At 39.7% G+C, this 17,982-nt stretch overlaps 1 protein-coding gene and 2 non-coding genes across 4 annotated transcripts; all 3 read left to right on the top strand.

Moving 5' to 3' along the window:
* The first annotated feature begins 1,746 nt into the window (after positions 1–1,746).
* Positions 1,747–17,946, top strand: KHDC4 (KH domain containing 4, pre-mRNA splicing factor). Of its 2 annotated transcripts, XM_058539407.1 has the most exons (14): positions 1,748–1,844; positions 2,349–2,565; positions 5,434–5,562; positions 6,179–6,258; positions 7,673–7,725; positions 8,007–8,170; positions 8,946–9,157; positions 9,643–9,703; positions 11,449–11,506; positions 11,748–12,001; positions 13,759–13,938; positions 14,878–14,990; positions 15,671–15,762; positions 16,659–17,946. In XM_058539407.1, exons 1-14 carry the CDS (start codon positions 1,807–1,809, stop codon positions 16,856–16,858), a joined length of 1,851 nt encoding a protein of 616 aa, XP_058395390.1. In that variant the 5' UTR covers positions 1,748–1,806; the 3' UTR covers positions 16,859–17,946. The 2 variants fall into 2 exon arrangements, with proteins under 2 accessions (XP_058395392.1, XP_058395390.1); XM_058539409.1 differs by lacking the exon at positions 16,659–17,946 and having other exon boundaries at positions 1,747–1,844; positions 14,906–14,990; positions 15,671–15,763.
* On the top strand, positions 8,465–8,593 carry LOC131405089 (small Cajal body-specific RNA 4). The gene has a single exon (XR_009219948.1). It is a non-coding gene; the product is annotated as a small Cajal body-specific RNA 4 (non-coding RNA).
* On the top strand, positions 12,733–12,867 carry LOC131405086 (small nucleolar RNA SNORA42/SNORA80 family). The gene has a single exon (XR_009219945.1). It is a non-coding gene; the product is annotated as a small nucleolar RNA SNORA42/SNORA80 family (small nucleolar RNA).
* Positions 17,947–17,982: the final 36 nt, after the last annotated feature.

Below are 17,982 nucleotides of genomic sequence, written 5' to 3'. Positions count from 1 at the left end.
AATATAGAAATGTTGAATAAGCATGTGAAAAGACGCCTAACATCATTAGTTATTACAGAAATGCAAACGCAAATCACAATGTGATAATACCTCACACCCACTAGGATGGCTATAATAAAAAAGATGAACCATAACAAGTGAAATATTTTTTTGTGTGTGTGAGGGAGATCAGCCCTGAGCTAACACCCAGGCCAAACCTCCTCTTTTTGCTGAGGAAGATTGGCCCTGGGCTAACATCTGTGCCCATCTTCCTCCACTTTATACGGGACGCTGCCACAGCATGGCCTGACAAGGGGTGCGATGGTGCGGGTCGGATCCGAACTCAGGTCGCCAGCAGCAGAGCGTGCGCACTTAACCACTTTGCCACAGGGCCGGCCCCTATATTTCAATTTAAAAAATTGAAAAAATAAACACAACGTATTTTCAATCAGAATCTCAACAGCACTGTGTTTTGGGGAGATGAGGCAAAGGGAAAACAATATGTTTAATCTAAAATTCATTTGAAAAATACACCTGTCAGAATAGGCAAGGAAATACATAAGCACGAGAATGGCCTTGCCCTAACGGATATTAAAATATTAAAACGTAGAATTATTGTAATAAAAACTGTATAGCAAAGGAACAAATAGATCAATGCAATAGAAAGGAATGCAGAAATAAAATATTATATATATAATATACATGTGTACATATATATATACACATCATATACATATTATACATACATCATTTCCTATACGATAAAGGTGGCATTTGTATGGAAGGGAAATTTATTAAATGCTGAAGGGAAAACACTATAAATTTGGTTTTTAAAAGAATTCGTATTCTATTAATCAAATCAGAATGTAAACTTATTTGAAAAATAGCATTGTGTTTTATTTATTCCATCTAGAGACTCCTTGCAGTTCCAAGAAATTCCATATGTTGGAAATCTCTTTCAGAATCACCTGGAATTCCTCAGCATGGCATTCAAGGCTTTTCATTACCTGGTCCCCACACTCTGGCCAGTCCAACTCTAAGTATGTAGATCCCGGAACAGGATGTTTCATAACCTACGCTGGATCACTGCTTCTCCAGCCCTCACCCAGCCTCTGCAGCTTCCGTTTCTTTCAAATCCCTGCGTCTAAAGCCCCACCGAGTTGAACATTTTATCTTCTTCACCTTTGCTTATTACACACCCCTATTATATGTATTTGCCCGTGTGCCTACCCCGCCACATTGTGAGTACCAAAAAGGCAGGACCCGCGGCTTATCTGTATATCTTTAATCTTTATCTTTACATCTTAATGCCTTGCTCTTAAAATAGTGCTTGGCACACAGAAATGAAAAGAAAAAAAAAGAGAGAAATTCTTCAAATGACCTTTGGGACAATCATTTCCTTTAACTGAAAGGTGAAGTGGGGAAAAGTCGCGGGGAATTCTCTCTCGGGTCAGAGGCTGGGACTCCACACGAACGCAGCTGAATTTGGGAAAAAACCTGTTTAATTCTCTGATTCATGCGTATTGTCTTCTAGGCTACCAACTCGCCCATAACAAAAATGGGTTCTCGTCGCCCCATTCCGCCTTAATACGAGACTTCGCAGCCATCTTTCTCTAGGGCAAGGCGCAAGCAGGAAGATGACACCCTACCTGTCTCACATAACGCAGGACGCCTTGAAATCACCGAAAGTCCAATCGGAGTAGACGTTTTCACCGGAACCGCTCTGCCTCACGACCGGAAGAGGCTGTGCGTAAGGGCGTTGGGGGCGGAAGTGACGATAAGGTGGCAGTGGGGTAGTTGGCGGGTGGTTGAGCAGAGCGGGTCGCCATGTCCGCGGGGAGCGCGACACATCTTGGAGCCGGCGGGTAAAGCTCCGCGGCGAGGATACCGCAGCGAGCATGGGGCACGGAGATGCAGAGGAACCATGGGAAGATGCTTATGGGTGGAGGGGCGCTTCAGTGGAAAGTGTACATATTGGAAGGCCGGAGTTTTGGGGAGAAGGATGGTTAGCAGGCCTGGGGCCCTGAAAAAGGCCGACGGGCATCAGAGGGAGGAAGAAAGCGGGTACTTCTGGAAGGACGAGCCAAGGGGAAGGCGAAAACGAGGGCGTACGGGACAGAGCGGAGTCTTCTGATAGAGATGATGGAGTAGAAAGGAAGTAGATTCTGGAAAAGGGTTGAAAGAATTGAAGATTGGGGGCAATATTGCAGTAATTGTCTATTTAAGGAGAGTTGGTAATTTCAGCCCTGATAGGAGATTCGAAGGCGTAAAGGGAATATGAGAGGGAAAATGTGGTGCTATGATGTAGTAAGGGAAGAATAATATAGATAAAAGCTTTGGGCCCTAATATTTTCCTTTTACTTCTTGAGGCGCCGCAGCAAATGGGACCAACCTGCTCCAGCCCCACTTCTCTTCCTCCCACCGGCAGCCCCAGGTGGGGAGGTTACCAGCAGTGGGGGAAGCCCTGGGGGCTCCGCAGCTGCTCCTTCTGGAGCCTTGGATGCTGCTGCTGCTGTGGCTGCCAAGATCAATGCCATGCTCATGGCCAAAGGGAAGCTGAAACCCACTCAGAATGCTGCTGAGAAGGTATTTGAAGTTAAAGGGACTCTCCTAGTTGCTCTTTTACTAGGGGTTATTTTATAACCCTGTAATCTCACAATCATTGTGTTAATGAAGGAGAAAACGGGGATACAGTAACTTAAACATCACTTAGTTTCAGAATGTATAGGAATATATTTTGCCATTTGTTTTTAGGAGGCAATTTTGATTGGGCTGATTACATTTATGGCCAAAATGGCTTATTTTGTATCTGTTCACGTGGTTCAGCTTAAGTTCTAGCTATATGATCATTTAAAGCAATGATGTAATATGTTTTTTGTTCCGTAACTTCCCTGAAGTCAAAAGAGAAGTTCAGGTAAATCAAGTGAGCATTTAAATGTCAGCTCTAATTAGAATCTATAGATTCAAATTTCTAATGACTGCCTAACTAAAGTAGAATTAAACTTGAACTAAAATGAATAATTTATATATGGATTGTTTTGCTGTTTTCACACAAATGTGGGAAATTATTTGGTCATTTCATAGAAGGGAAGAATCTTCCTACAGGATAGTGAGTATAGTGGCTGTTTTTATTGCTATAATGCATGCTTTGCACTTAAAAAAAATCCTTACAACAATGCTGTGGAATGTGTTATGGTCACCAATTTACAGATGGGGAAAATTAGGCTCATCAATGTAAAGTAACTTGTCAAAGATCTGTAAACGGTAGGCACAGATCTGACTTCAGAATCACCCGACAATTGGGTGCTTAGCTTTTCCTTGAAGGCCTCTAGAGTTGGAGAATTCAGTGTGTCCCAAGGCAGTGCATTCCCTTGTAATTATTATTTGAAAAAAATCCTTTTGGCTTAAGTTAAAATTTGCCTTCCACAGTACCTATAAAGTGAGGAGTTATGTGTTTGAAAATGCAATTCATGTGAGGTGATGGATATGTTAATTAGCAAGTTTGTGGTGATTATTCCACTATGCATATGTATATCAAAACATCAAGTGATATACCTTAAATATATACAATTTTTATTTGTCGATTATAGCTCAGTAAAGCTGAAAAAAAAGAATGCATTTCTTTGTTAGTCTTCTAGTTTATCAGTAGATAACGTCAACAGAATGTTTATCATTAGGCCATAACCTGTCTGAATGCTTAAATATTCAAGTTCTGCAGAATTAATGAGAACTTTTAGTGAATTGAAAGTTCATTATTCATTGTATTTTTATGGTTTGCAAAGGTTGTGTGAGTCAGTTGTCCATTCCTAAGGTCTACGAGGAAATATTAAAAGCACACTGATGAAGATGGAATGCTTCTTGAATATTAAAATCCTTAATACTGATGTTGATCACTTAGACTTATTGTTTTCCTCTAAAAGATAGTCTTTAAAATGGTAAACTCAGCAATAGGCGGCATGGTACATAAATACTGGATTTAGAATCAGAATACCTAGGTTTGAAACCCAGAATCCCCGGTTGCTGTTGGTATGGCTTTGCCTTCTTGAGCCTCGGTTTTCTCATCTCTAATGGGGTTGGTAGTAATAATTACCTGTCCAGTCCAGTACAGTAGATAGTAGCCACATGTGGCTATTTGAATTAAAATTTGATTTAAAAATAAAAGTTAGTTCTTCAGTCACATTAGCCACATTTCAAGTGCTCAGTAGACATGTGGCTAGTGGCGCGCATATTGGACTGCCAGATAGAGAATGCTTGTATCATCACAGAAAGTTTTGTTGGACAACACTAATATGTGCCTTTAAGGGTGACTGTAGGATTCAGTGAGATGTATAAATGCATACTGAAAGGGGCGAAGCAGAGGTAAGGAGAGTTGTTGAGTCTGTTTAGTTTGCCTCCACGTTTAAAAAATGAACTTAATGGGGGGCTGCCCAGTGTCGTAGCGGTTAAATGTGCGCGCTCAGCTTCAGCAGCCCAGGGTTCGCAGGTTCAGATCCCGGGCACGCACCGATGCACCGCTTGTCAAGCCATGCTGTGGCCACGTCCCATATAAAGTAGAGGAAGATGGGCACAGACATTAGCCCAGGGCCGGTCTTCCTCTGCAAAAAGAGGAGGATTGGCATGGATGTTAGCTCAAAGCTGATCTTCCACACACACACACAAAAATGTACCTAATGTACAAAGAAATAAACTATATTTTACCTTCCTTGAGCAGATTTGCTAGACATTGGTCCAGGGCAGCTAAGGGTTGGGGAAGGCCGTCTTGAGATTAAAATTTTTTCAGACAACACTCCAATCCAGCTATCTAGAGTTGCCTGTAGTTTAAATTGAGAAAAAACAGATCAGGTTTTAGGATCTTGCTTGGCTTTTCATCTATTCTATTTGTTCTTCCTTAATAAGAGAGTAATGGGATGTTAATTAGATACAATTTAAGGGTTTTTGAGATCATTGTTAGGATGGAGTTAGTTGAATTCAATGTGTTGTGACTATAGTGTTGACACAAAGGCACCTTACTCTTGCACGAATGAGGTGTGTGGGTTGTTGGACTCGGCACTGTGTGTTGGACTCTACCCTGTATTTTACTACACTTAGAGCTGGCTGATTGAGCTGTAAAGTGTCATAACTTGGCCCTTTAGTTTTCCCTTTGAAGATTGCAGGTTCTAGTCCATAGATTTTCTGTAATTATATGATCGTAAAAATGCACACATGGCCAAAGTTATAGAGAAATCTAATGATGGCCTTCAAGTAAATTGACTGCCTGGTGTCATTTTAGTGAGGTTTTGTTTGCTTGTTATTTCATGTATGAAGTATGACCAAGGAGTGTTTCTCAGTGTGTTTGCAGGCAGGGAAAGGGAAAGGTAGGGAGGTATGGGAATTGGGAAGGGGTACTTGTAAATTGGATACAAAAAGATATTATTTCATCATCTAAACTTTTTAATCTAATTTCTCTTTTTGTAGCTTCAGGCCCCTGGCAAAGGCCTAACTAGCAATAAAAGCAAGGATGACCTGGTGGTAGCTGAAGTAGAGATCAATGATGTGCCTCTCACGTGTAGGAACTTGCTGACTCGAGGACAGACTCAAGACGAGGTGTGAAGATGTTGGGCCTCTTTGGGAAAGGTGGAGGGTGGATGTGTTTCAGAAGAGCAAGACCTGGCGGCTGGCCCCGTGGCGTAGTGGTTAAGTGCACGCGCTCCGCTGCTGAGGGCCCGGGTTTGGGTCCCGGTCGCGCACCGAGGCACTGCTTATTAGGCCATGCTGTGGCGGTGTCCCACGTAAAGTGGAGAAAGATCGGCACAGATGTTAGCGCAGGGCCAGTCTTCCTCAGCAAAAAGAGGAGGATTGGCCTGGATGTTAGTTCAGGGCTGATCTTCCTCACAAAAAAAAAAAAGAAGAGCAAGACCTGTAAACACAGACAAACAAGAGTCAGATATTTATTAGTGGGTTTGGGTCATAGTCTCCAAAGTTGGGACTGGGTTTAATATAATTGCAGAGGAACTTCTTAGTGAAGGCAAAGAAAGAGATATGGGTGAATTCCCTGGGTTGGTTTGAGTAAGAAACAATGGAACTGAAATTTCAGATACAGGAGAGAACTCACTCCTGCCTTATTGGTGGAATGAATGAATATGGAAAATCTGTCCTGCTACCTGTCATTGAAATCAGTCAATTGCCACATCATCTTTTTAATAGGATGTTTCCTTTTTAGATCAGCCGACTTAGTGGGGCTGCAGTGTCAACTCGAGGGAGGTTCATGACAACTGAGGAGAAGGCCAAAGTAGGACCAGGGTATGTATTCTTCCTCTACTTTGAAGAAGGATTGGACGTAGGATTCACATTAGCTTCATATTTTTCATTCTTGGGGAATACGTGCAAATGTATAGTTAGTAGCTTGATATATGTATATATATGCTTTAATGCAGAATTCGAGACATCGCCAACAGATGTCAAAAGTGTTGGCAGCTATTTTTCCTATTGCTCTTTGGTTTTTTATTTCACAATTAATGTTTTTATTAGAGGAAACAAATTACATGAAGTGTAAAAGAAGATAATAATTGTTAACATTTAATGAGTATACTTCTAACTTTTTTTCATTTGGAAATATTTACCCCAACAAATGGGCTCATATTTTGTTGTAATCTCCCTTTTAAAATTTTTTTTTTTTTTCTTGATCAGACTCCTTAATGCCTCTGTGATGATTATAGGGTGTAGGTTATCCATGTAAAGATTTCAGGGGTCAGCCCGGTGGCATAGTGGTTAAGTTTGCACGCTCCGCTTCAGCGGCCCAGGGTTCGCAGGTTCAGATCCCAGGTGTGGACTGATGCACCACTCATTAACTCATGCTGTGGCGGCGTCCCACATACAAAATAGAGGAAGATGAGCACAGATGTTAGCTCGGAGCCAATCTTCCTCAGCAAAAAGAGAAAGATTGGCAACAGGTGTTAGTGCAGGGCCAATCTTCCTCACTGAAAAAAAAATTTTAAATTTCATCTCAGTTTAGTTTCATCCCTTCCGTTATTCAGTTTTTTGAGGACAGGTACTCAGACAATGCAACAGTTTTAACGTTGGCTTAAACTAAATATATTTAGGAGGCAAAATTTGCTCCCCAAACCAAGAGTATATTTCAACTTTGTATATGTGCTAGTTGTTGTTTTGAACATTTTTGTCTTTAAACAGTTATTTTTTACCTACAGCTTTTTATTAACTGTATGGTTATTGATCACTTTCCCCATAATTATAATCAAAATATGAATCTAAGCTACTTTATATTTAGAATCTAAAGAGTTCTCAGTTGGTGTGGGTCTTTAAAGAAATTTATCTATATGCCGCCATCATTCTTGACCCTTTAATTTGGATAGCCAAGATCACATTTACCCATAACCTATTAGACAACCAACAAAAAGAAATTCTGTTCTCAGTCTCTGGGTTATCTCAATTGATTGGCTATTAATGTTCATGAGCCCGTAAGAGCAGGTTTGATCCATAGGTGAGCCAGTTAACTTTAGGCAACTAGAAAAGTTGATTCATTTCCCCGCTGTAAAACCATGTTCTTAGAAATTAACTAGCAATAGCTGTTTTTGTTTATATAGTCCCTTTTACTTATTTGGAAACTTTAAACATTACATATTAGATTTGATGACCCATTTTGCTCCTTCTTTGGTTTGACCTGTTCGAGATCATCATTGTATGTTTCTCTTTATAGGGATCGTCCATTATATCTTCATGTTCAGGGCCAGACTCGGGAATTAGTGGACAGTAAGTAATATTTTTGGCTCCCAGATCGCTCTTTGTGAAGGGCAAAGTAGAGGCCTGTATGTAATAAGTTGGCAAACTGTTCCTGATGGCTGTTCTAACTCTTATTTATGAGCTACTTATGAATGTGCATGGAAGTTAAGAGAGGTTGGGAGCCAAATACTTGGGTGATCTATAAAATGAATTAATACTTGAGTAATTGAGCATTGGCCTGTGTTTATCATTGGGTACTAGTCACTCATTCAGTTTTTTAGTATAGTATCTTACTATCTGTTTTTCCCTAGGAGCTGTAAACCGAATCAAAGAAATCATTACCAATGGGGTGGTCAAAGCTGCCACAGGGACGAGTCCAACTTTTAATGGTGCAACAGTCACTGTCTATCACCAGCCAGCGCCTATTGCGCAGCTGTCTCCGGCTGTTAGCCAGAAGCCTCCCTTCCAGTCAGGGGTATGTTTTGTGGAAAGATCATTAACAGCTTTATCATTTCTATAAGAATGATATATGCCAAATAATACAGAAAGTATAAAGAAAAAAATAAAATCCTAAAATTCCAATCTGAAAGTTGCCCACTATTGATATCCTGTTAATGGACAATTTAGGTTTCCCAGATGTAATGAACAGCTGAGCACACATCTCTTCATACTGATATATTCTAGGAAGGGGATTGATAGATCAAAGAGCTATACACATTGTACATTTTGAAGTTAGTGGTTTGAATTTTTATTTTTAAACTTGATGGCAGCTGGAGGACTAAGAAGGCTGAGTCTGATGAAACAAGACTCTGCTGATACAATCCTCCTAGAAAAAAGGGTTGGAGAGAGCAGCCCTTATTGGAGAATATCACAGGGCTGACTGTACTACCCAACATTCTACTCCAGTTTTACAGGAGACTGTGCTATAAGTTCTATTTAACGTAAACCAGTTGGAGGGAAGTGGGTATGCTTACTCAATATTGGATCTTGGGTTTTTTACTTCTTAAAATAGATTTTGCTGAACAGAGTAAAGGGTTAGTGTTGCAGGTATACATGGACTATATAGGTTTCATTTAAATTAAGCTACTTGATAGGGTTTATTTTTATGGGCTCATGGTAAAAATTATAGGGGGTCCTTATTCTGGAAGCAATTAGAAGTATCTAGAAGATTAAAGTATTTTGCATCATATCAAGATTAGGATTTAATTATGTATTCTCTGTTTAATCTGGGGTATTGTGTTCTTCTACAGATGCATTATGTTCAAGACAAATTATTTGTGGGTCTAGAACATGCTGTGCCCACTTTTAATGTGAAGGAGAAAGTGGAAGGTCCAGGCTGCTCCTATTTGCAGCACATTCAGATTGAAACGGGTGCCAAAGTCTTCCTACGAGGCAAAGGTTCAGGCTGCATTGAGCCAGCATCTGGCCGAGAAGCTTTTGAACCTATGTATATTTACATCAGGTATGGATGGATGGGGCTGAGGACGTTTGAATCCTTATCAACTTATCAGTACAGGCAGGAATGATTCAGAAGGAGTAAGAGAAAATGGCCTTAATAAGTAGTAACATGAGGAACTAAGGTAAACACTGGGACTAATCACTTTATAATTAGTTAATAAAAATTGTTAAATTAGAAGGTGGATTTATGTTTTTTAAGTATTTAAGTGCTTGGGTTTTATGCAAGTCTGTAATCCTGAAAATATCTTTTCTTTATATCAAGAAGTACTGTTACTCAGAAAAAGACCAATAAAATATTTGTGGTAATGATACTGGTTATGTCTTGAAGGACTTCTATGACATTTTGTGCTCCTGTTTTGTAACTTTCAGAAGCTTAGGTTTGTGCTATATTGAATATGTTAAATTTATAAAACTGCATACAAAATGAAAGTATAATTCTGTATCTTTTGTTTTTCTCCCCTTTGAATTCTGGTTCTTTTTTCTTTGCAGTCATCCCAAACCAGAAGGCCTGGCTGCTGCCAAGAAGCTCTGTGAGAATCTTTTGCAAACAGTGAGTTATATTTGTCTGTCTGATACTCATTCAGAAGAGCTGCTGCCATTTTGGATTGTGTCTTAGCTGTTTTTCTCACCTGTATTAGTTTCCTAGGCTGCCATACAAATTTATCACAAATTGGGTGACTTAAAACAACAGAAGTTTATTCTCTCACAGTTTGGGAAGCCAGAAGTCGAAAATCAAGGTGTGGGCAGGGTTGATTTCTTCTGGAGGTTCTGAGGGAAAATCCATCCCATGCCTGTCACCTAGCTTCTTGTGATTGCCTGCAGTCCTTGGCTTTCTTTGTCTCGTGTCAGCATGACTCCAATCTCTGCCACCATCTTCACCTGGCCTTCTTCCCTCTCTGTTTGTGTCTGTCTCCTCTTCTAAGGGTACCAGTTGTTGGATTTAGGGCCCATCCTAATCCAGTATGACCTCATCGTAACTACTTACATCTGCAAAGACCTTGTTTCCAAAACATAAAAGGTCACATTCTGAGGTTCCAGAAAGACATGAATTTTGGGGGGACACTATTCAAGTCACTAATCATTATAGCAACTACCATTCTCTATAAGGAAGTCAAACTCCCCTAGCGAAGCTCACAGTTGGTATGCATTTCTTTAGGAGCTATTTCAGTATAGAATTTTGAAATCTATACTACATTAGTATCATAAAATCTCAATGTTTTTGAGTATGTAAATATTACTTTTAATCCTGGTCATTTATAATGGACATTCCAGATTCTTTCTTTTTTTTTTTTTTTGTGAGGAGATCAGCCCTGTGCTAACATCCGCCAATCCTCTTTTTTTGCTGAGGAAGACGGCCCTGGGCTAACATCTGTGCCCATCTTCCTCCACTTTATATGGGACGCCGCCACAGCATGGCTTGCCAAGCAGTGCGTCGGTGCGCGCCCGGGATCCGAACCAGCGAACCCCAGGCCGCCGCAGCGGAGCGCGCGCACCTAACCGCTTGCGCCACCGGGCCGGCTCCTCCGGATTCTTTCTAATATTAGCTTTAGCTAAAGTAAAGTAGAGCTGTAATAGTTTAAAGCAGTTAGTAATACCTTTGGGATAATTATTCATTCTTTTTATTTTATAGTCAGGTAACTAAAAATTAAAGCATAGGGCTGTTTTTATAGCACCTAAAGGATATGAGGTTTGGGGGTTGAGTGTGTTCAACCTTCTTTTACTTGGTATTTAAGCATGCCCTCTTGGGAAGCTGTTGTTTACTTTGCTTTTGAGAAGTAACCTGATTTACCAACCCTTGTACCAGATAACTTCCGTGAGCATTCTCCATCTTTCTCTTTGTCGTTACTTGAAGTTATGGACTTAGTAAGATGCTAATAATGAAGAAGTGGAGAGGAGAAGTACTAAATCTTTATTAAACCATGAGCTCCTTGAGGACAAGTCACCCAGTAAATAAAAGAATGAATGAGTTCTCAACAGTTATACTGACAACTTAGAAATTTCCTAACTGCTTAATTTCTGTGGCATGCGAATGATTTTGTACCCCAGAATCGGATCTACTTTGGGGGATTTAGGATGCTCCTGATGTCCATGCTCCTGATTCCCAAAACCTGGCTTAATAATTTATAGATGTGACGTATTAAAATTTAGATCAAACAAGTCTAAATTTGATTGAAACATCAATGGAAATATTTTAATTCCTAATTGCTTTGGTCCTAGAATTGTATAATCAGACTTTTATAAATGCTCAGTGCATTAGGACTGTCCCAAATTAATTTATTTTCCCTTCTCTTTCAGGTTCATGCTGAATACTCTAGATTTGTGAATCAGATTAATACTGCTGTACCTTTACCAGGTGTGTATGTCTTGAAGTGTTTAACTAAAAAATATTTTGCTAGTGAGATTTATGTATAAAATATGATGCTTGAGGCTAGCCTAACTGTGCCAGGGCACTAATAATGTTCCCTTCAACTTAGGATAATTTGGAAAGCCATTTGTGCCTCAGTGTTATTCTTCCCTAGAGATTAAGTTTAATATTCAGCTAAAATGTCTCATTCTGCTGCAGCTGATTAAACACTTTTTTTCTTCCCCCTCAGGCTATACACAACCCTCTGCTATAAGTAGTGTCCCTCCTCAGCCACCATATTATCCATCCAATGGCTATCAGTCTGGTTACCCTGTTGTTCCCCCTCCTCAGCAGCCAGTTCAACCTCCCTACGGAGTACCAAGCATAGTGCCACCAGCTGTTTCATTGGCACCTGGAGTCTTACCAGCATTACCTACCGGAGTCCCACCTGTGCCAACACAATACCCGATAACACAAGTGCAGCCTCCAGCTAGCACTGGACAGGTAGGATGCCAGGATATGAAACATGATGCCGTTGAATTAGGAAAAACTGGGGCTGGGAAGGTGGTGGTATTATTCAGAAATGGTATGTAATGTGAGGTATTTTTTTTTATATTGTCGTCCTGTGTTCCCATCACCAAACTACCTGAATACCCTGGAATAGTATGTATTCACCCTAAAATTTACAGTTGGTTTCACAAATCTTGCCACCAAATAGTTAATTTAATTTAGAGCAGGAGTTGGCAAGCTTTCTATAAAGGGCCAGATGGTAAATACTTTAGGCTTTGTGGGCCGTGTAGTCCCTTTCATAACTGCTGTACTCGGTTGTTGAGCACAAAAGCAGCCATAGACAATACCAAATGAATGGCTGTGTTCAAATAGAACTTGATTTACAAAACCAGGTGGCAGGCCAGAATCATAGTTGGCCATACCATGGACCGTCATTTGCCTGCCTCTGGCTTTGCAGTGTTAAGAAAGTCCTCAAGAAGGGCACTGGCCTGTGCCACACCTTTAAATGATTGGAACTGAGTCACTAATCTTAGAAATATTATACTATATGGAGGTGTTCCTACGCCAAGAGATACATGAACTTTCCAAACTTGAGGATTATGAAAACTGGTATATATATTTCAAACTATGTAAGAAACTAGAATTTTAGGAAAAGAGTAGGTGGCCAGCTCATCTAGGTAGATTATATATATTCCTTCTTAGAGGCAGGGGAGAGAGTAATGAGAGCATGGTAATGGATTTATGGCGGGCCCTCCTGTGGGCCTCTCATAGTGTACCCATGCGAGAGTAAACTGCAGCCTCGAACCATTGCCCAGCCTCCTTACCTGTGGGCTGTGAGCACTGAAGGGGGTTGTACAGTGTAAAACGAAAAAGAGCTGATGAACTAATTTCCGTTTGTGGTCCCTAGTCATGCTTATTTTACTTTTTATATTTAGGTAGAGCTTTAGTTCTCCAGCTTTGAGCCACATTGTTTTGTAATTAGGAAGCAGTATAGCAAGAGTGGTTAAGAGTTGGGGTTTAGAGATAGACTGCCAGAGTTCGTCATGCTTTCCCATTTTTGAGCTGTATGATCTTGGGATGTAACTTACCCTATCCAGGCTTTGGTTTTTTTTAGATATAAAATGGGCATAATGATAATATCTCAAAGAGCTAGAAGGGTTCAGTAAGATGATCTAAGTAGTCGGTAAATAATAGCTGTTGGTAATAAGAGTTTTCCTCTTAGAAGTGCTTGTTTTCTCTAATATACTGTCTTTTGATCACCCTTTACTCCTTTTTGGAACAACCTCATAAAACATTAGACAGACTCGCTCTTGACATAACTCCATGGAAGTGGTAGATGAAGTTTCCTTTGCCACAAGTGTTAGCAGGATTTGTGATCCAGAAAGAGCTAATACATTGATTAAAGGGCTTTAAATAAGAAAATATTCTTGCTTGGTAACTTCTGAACTAAGTAAGTGGCTAGAGTTTTTATTGTTGTTAATGGTCATGTTTGCTCCTAATAGCCCGAATGCACAACAAGTTTTTCCTGAGAGTTCAAAGCATGTCGAGATTGTCAATTTCATGTTTCCCTACCATGAGGGTGGGAAGGCTAGGTGATGCTGTTACCAAATTATACATAAAGGAAACTAAGGACCAGAAGATGAAATTCATCTGATACATATTGATCATTAGAGTATATCCTAATCATTGTTTACTTATTCATTAGTTGGATGTTCTCACACCTTTTCCTCTTTGGTTTGTTTTGGTCCCAGAGTCCGATGAGTGGGCCTTTTATTCCTGCTGCTCCTGTCAAAACTGCCTTGCCTGCCGGCCCCCAGCCCCAGCCCCCACCCCAGCCCCAGCCCCCACTCCCAACTCAACCCCAGGCACAGAAGAGGCGATTCACCGAGGAGCTACCAGATGAACGAGAATCTGGACTTCTTGGATACCAGGTTAAATAAAATACCCTGTCTTACTTTCCTCATCTTATCCTACTATTCTCCCTTTAAAGAAAGATAAATTCACATCTGTATCAACTATCCTCCCAGTACTAGGATTTCTGCCGTCTGGAATCTATTTAGATTAGGTTTTTATCCTTGGGGGATTAATTGAAAGCAAGAGCAATTCCCTTTGGGTGGGTTTTGTCTTTGGGGGTCAGAGTGATAAGAGAATACAAAACTCTTCACCTAGAGAGAAGTCTCCTATGACTGGCATCTGGAAGGAGTTCTGTAGAATTCTGCACTTCCTCTTATTCATACAACAGACTGTTGAAAGCCTCTGATAGTTCTTACTTCCCTACACATCTCACCAAAAGCTATCCTTCTACCGATATTTGGGTTGTATTGAAAACCTTGGCTTTCAATTTACTATTCTCTTTTTCCCCTCTGAAAAAAGAGGATGTTTTCTTTCTCCAATCCTTACCCCTCCCGCTCAAAAAAAAAGATGGCCAGAAATGCACTGATTCTGTGCTTGCATACAGTTATAAACACAGTTATTCACTAAAGAGTTTTTTAAAGATTATTAAAATGTGTAGTTTTGATGCAGTTTTGTTTTATTAGGAAAGCATCTTTACTTTTTGCCAGAATCCTTGAAGCATTCTTTGAAACAAACTTTGAAACATTTTTATAGTTTATAACTGGGTCAAACCAGTTAAGTTATGGATAGTTGAAAACAGATAGACATAGCATAATGAATCACAACATCCCTGACCAAGTCCTTCAGAGAAAAATAATCTCTTTCAGCTATAGTTAGACTCCAAATCCCAAAGAGGTATGTAGTGCAGCTTACTGCAATTTATCAGAAAGACGAGGCACTTGACAGTTACATTAAGGAGCTAAAGTCAATACAGCAGTTGTAGATTTGCTAATGCCACTGTATTTTTCTGCTCATAGCATGGACCCATTCATATGACTAATTTAGGTACAGGCTTCTCCAGTCAGAATGAGATTGAAGGTGCAGGATCGAAGCCGGCAAGTTCCTCAGGCAAAGAGCGAGAGAGGGACAGGTAAGTTGGTTGGAACATAATTATATGAATATATTCAGATGTCATTTGTTTGCACCATTAGTGTGAATAATGGTCATTGCTACGTGCTTCCATGTTCTAAAACTGAAATGAAATCATTTAGATCAAACAAGCTCCTGTTTGTTGTAATTGATGCAGTAATGGAAAATGTAATGATAGGCCTTGCACAGTCTTAGAAGCAGTTACACTTAGCTTTGGATAATTCAGTACATGTTTAGTCAGGCATCTTCCTTTACTTTCATTGTTTGCATCTTGGCCATTTTCCTAAGGGTAGGCAGTAACAGAAGTGTTAGAGAATCAAGCCATTTTTGCTACTTAGAATCATAGAATATCATGGATGGAGGTACTTGAATGGGAGTTTAGCCTGCCATCCAGTAAATTCTCCTTTCCTGTATTATTATATTAGCCTTCATAAGAGGGAGCAGAGTTCCCACAACAGTTTGTTCTATTTTTGGCGTGGCCTGGCTCTGCAAACAGGCCTTATAATCTTATAGCTTGAAGGGTGGGTAGGGGGTCAGGTGGAAAGGGTTGAAATTAATGGTTAAGGTGAACTTGAAAGATTATCTGCAGACCGTATTGTTTATTCCACTCCTTATCTACTGGAGAGGTTAAACATTTATTGAATTTGTCTGAAAGACTGTTTCATTTTTTTCTTTTAACAGGCAGTTGATGCCTCCACCAGCCTTTCCAGTGACTGGAATAAAAACAGAGTCTGATGAAAGGAATGGATCTGGGACCTTAACAGGGAGCCATGGTGAGTTAGGTGTAGCTGGGGGAACAAGGGAGTGTGGCTAAGACTGATCTTAAGCTGTTAGTTTTCTAACCTGACGTTCATTCAGGTGTGACTCATTCAGGTGTTTTATCCAACCTCTATAATGTACTGGCTAATGAGAATACTTTTTTTTATTTATATGGACAGCATATAATTACACAGCCTTTTATTTTCAACCGACGTGTGTCTAGAAAAGAGTCAGTCGACTTATATTTTATACATAGCATCAGTGACCTTAAAACCCTAGGAAATACTAATGATTGGTAGGTCATTTCAAAATTTTGTTGTCTTTGTCATCTGTACCTGGAGGTAATCTGATACAGACTTAATAAAAATGGATTTTTCTTTGTGTTGGGAGCTGAGCCGTGTCTCCCGTCATAGCTCTATTGATCAGTAATGGTCAGCCTGTGGCTGTTATAAAAAATGTTGCCTTTTAGTATCCCAGAACTCTAAACCCTGTAAAGGTACATGGGATCATTTTTGTTCTTTGCCTAGTCATAATAAAAACAAACGGAAGAAAATACATTTTTTTCTTTTCTTAACTTCTTTTCTTTTAACTCTTTAAAAGGTGAAATATCAGCCTCCAGAGACTCACTTGCTAACTTTCCTTTTTTTTCTTTTTTCTTTTTTTTTTTGTGTTTCTTTTTTCTTTCTCTGTTTTCTTACATGGTTCTGGTGGATTCACATTTGCTGATGCTGGTGCTGTTTTTCGTGTGATCTTCAACGTTTTTGGGTGACCATTGACCCTGTGACCTCAAAATGGTGTCCAACTAACCACTTACAATTAACATCTTTTTTTTATTAACGAATTTATGGTATTATCTTTTTTTTTTTCCCTTGGTGGGGAATGGGGTTGGGGTTGTTTTTCTCTATTCTAGATTATCCAGTCAAGAAGATGAAAACTACGGAAAAGGGATTTGGCTTGGTGGCTTATGCTGCAGATTCATCTGATGAAGAGGAAGAACACGGAGGTCATAAAAATGCAAGTAGTTTTCCACAGGGCTGGAGTTTGGGATATCAATACCCTTCATCACAACCACGAGCTAAACAACAGATGCCATTCTGGATGGCCCCATAGGAAACAGTGGAACAGAGTTTTGACCCTCGGTGACTCTTCTTTAGCAATAATGCATGCATTTGATTTAACAAGACTCTGGGGCCTGTACTGAGAACTATCTTGGACCTTTGCAGAAGTTAGAGGTGCCATATCCCCTTTCTTAAAGGAGTTCCATTCTTTTTAAAACATCCTTATTTCTGCAGTGGCATAGCATCTGTTAAGATTTACTTAGAGTCACCAATTTGTCTCAGAAGCTTTTTAACAGTTGGTGAAATGTGCTTGTTCAACAAAGCATCCCAACAGGGTCATTCTAATATACATTTGAGCTAGTCCAGCCTTTTCCAAATGAATAGCCCCTATTCTGATGTAAAGAAAGTTTTATTTGTATTTTACTACTGTTTGGTGAATTTTGATAATAACTGGTTATAAACAAAGCCTTACTATTTATTAGTGGGGAAAAGATTTTAAGACCATTCTTTCCTTTCAGTACTCAATGTAAGAACTCATCCCTATTTCATTTTTGGATTCTTTCTGTTTTGGAAAATGTGGTTTTACTAATTTAAAACTATCTGATATAGCTGGATCCTGGGTAGGAAAATGAAGTTATTTTTTTTATTGTGTCTTTTTATTGGGATGATCCAAAGCTGGCACCTCCAGGCACACTTGTTTCAGATAGCCATTGCTGTTTTTATTGCCCTTCTAAGCTTCTTGTCTTCAACTGGGTCAGAGAAAACTGGTTGATCAAAAGCTGATCAGGACTCATCACAGAAACGAAACACAGTGGTCTGTCTCTCTTCAGAACTGGTTGCAGCTAAAATAGAGAGATTTGACTGCTTGCAATAGGATGGTGGACTTAGTGACTGAAATTGCAACTTGTCCTTTTTCTTGGCATTACAGGTTTTGCCAAAAGAACTTTTTTGTATCAAATATTGATGTGTGAAAGTGAAGGAGCTAGTCTGCTGAACCAAGAGTAGTTTGAGATACTGAACTGTCATTTTTGCACATTTGAATACTTTGCAGGTTGGCTTTGTATAAACTTACCCTCTGGTTTCCTATATGTTGTAAATATTTAGACCATAATTTCATTATAAATAAATGTATAAATATTCTGCTTGTGGTTTCTCTTTTTTTCTTCCACAACCCAT

This window comes from Diceros bicornis, chromosome 4 (genome assembly GCF_020826845.1).
Source record: "Diceros bicornis minor isolate mBicDic1 chromosome 4, mDicBic1.mat.cur, whole genome shotgun sequence".
Lineage (NCBI taxonomy): Eukaryota > Metazoa > Chordata > Mammalia > Perissodactyla > Rhinocerotidae > Diceros > Diceros bicornis.
Note: the sequence above shows the minus strand (reverse complement) of the source record. Positions and strands in the feature narration are given on the sequence as shown.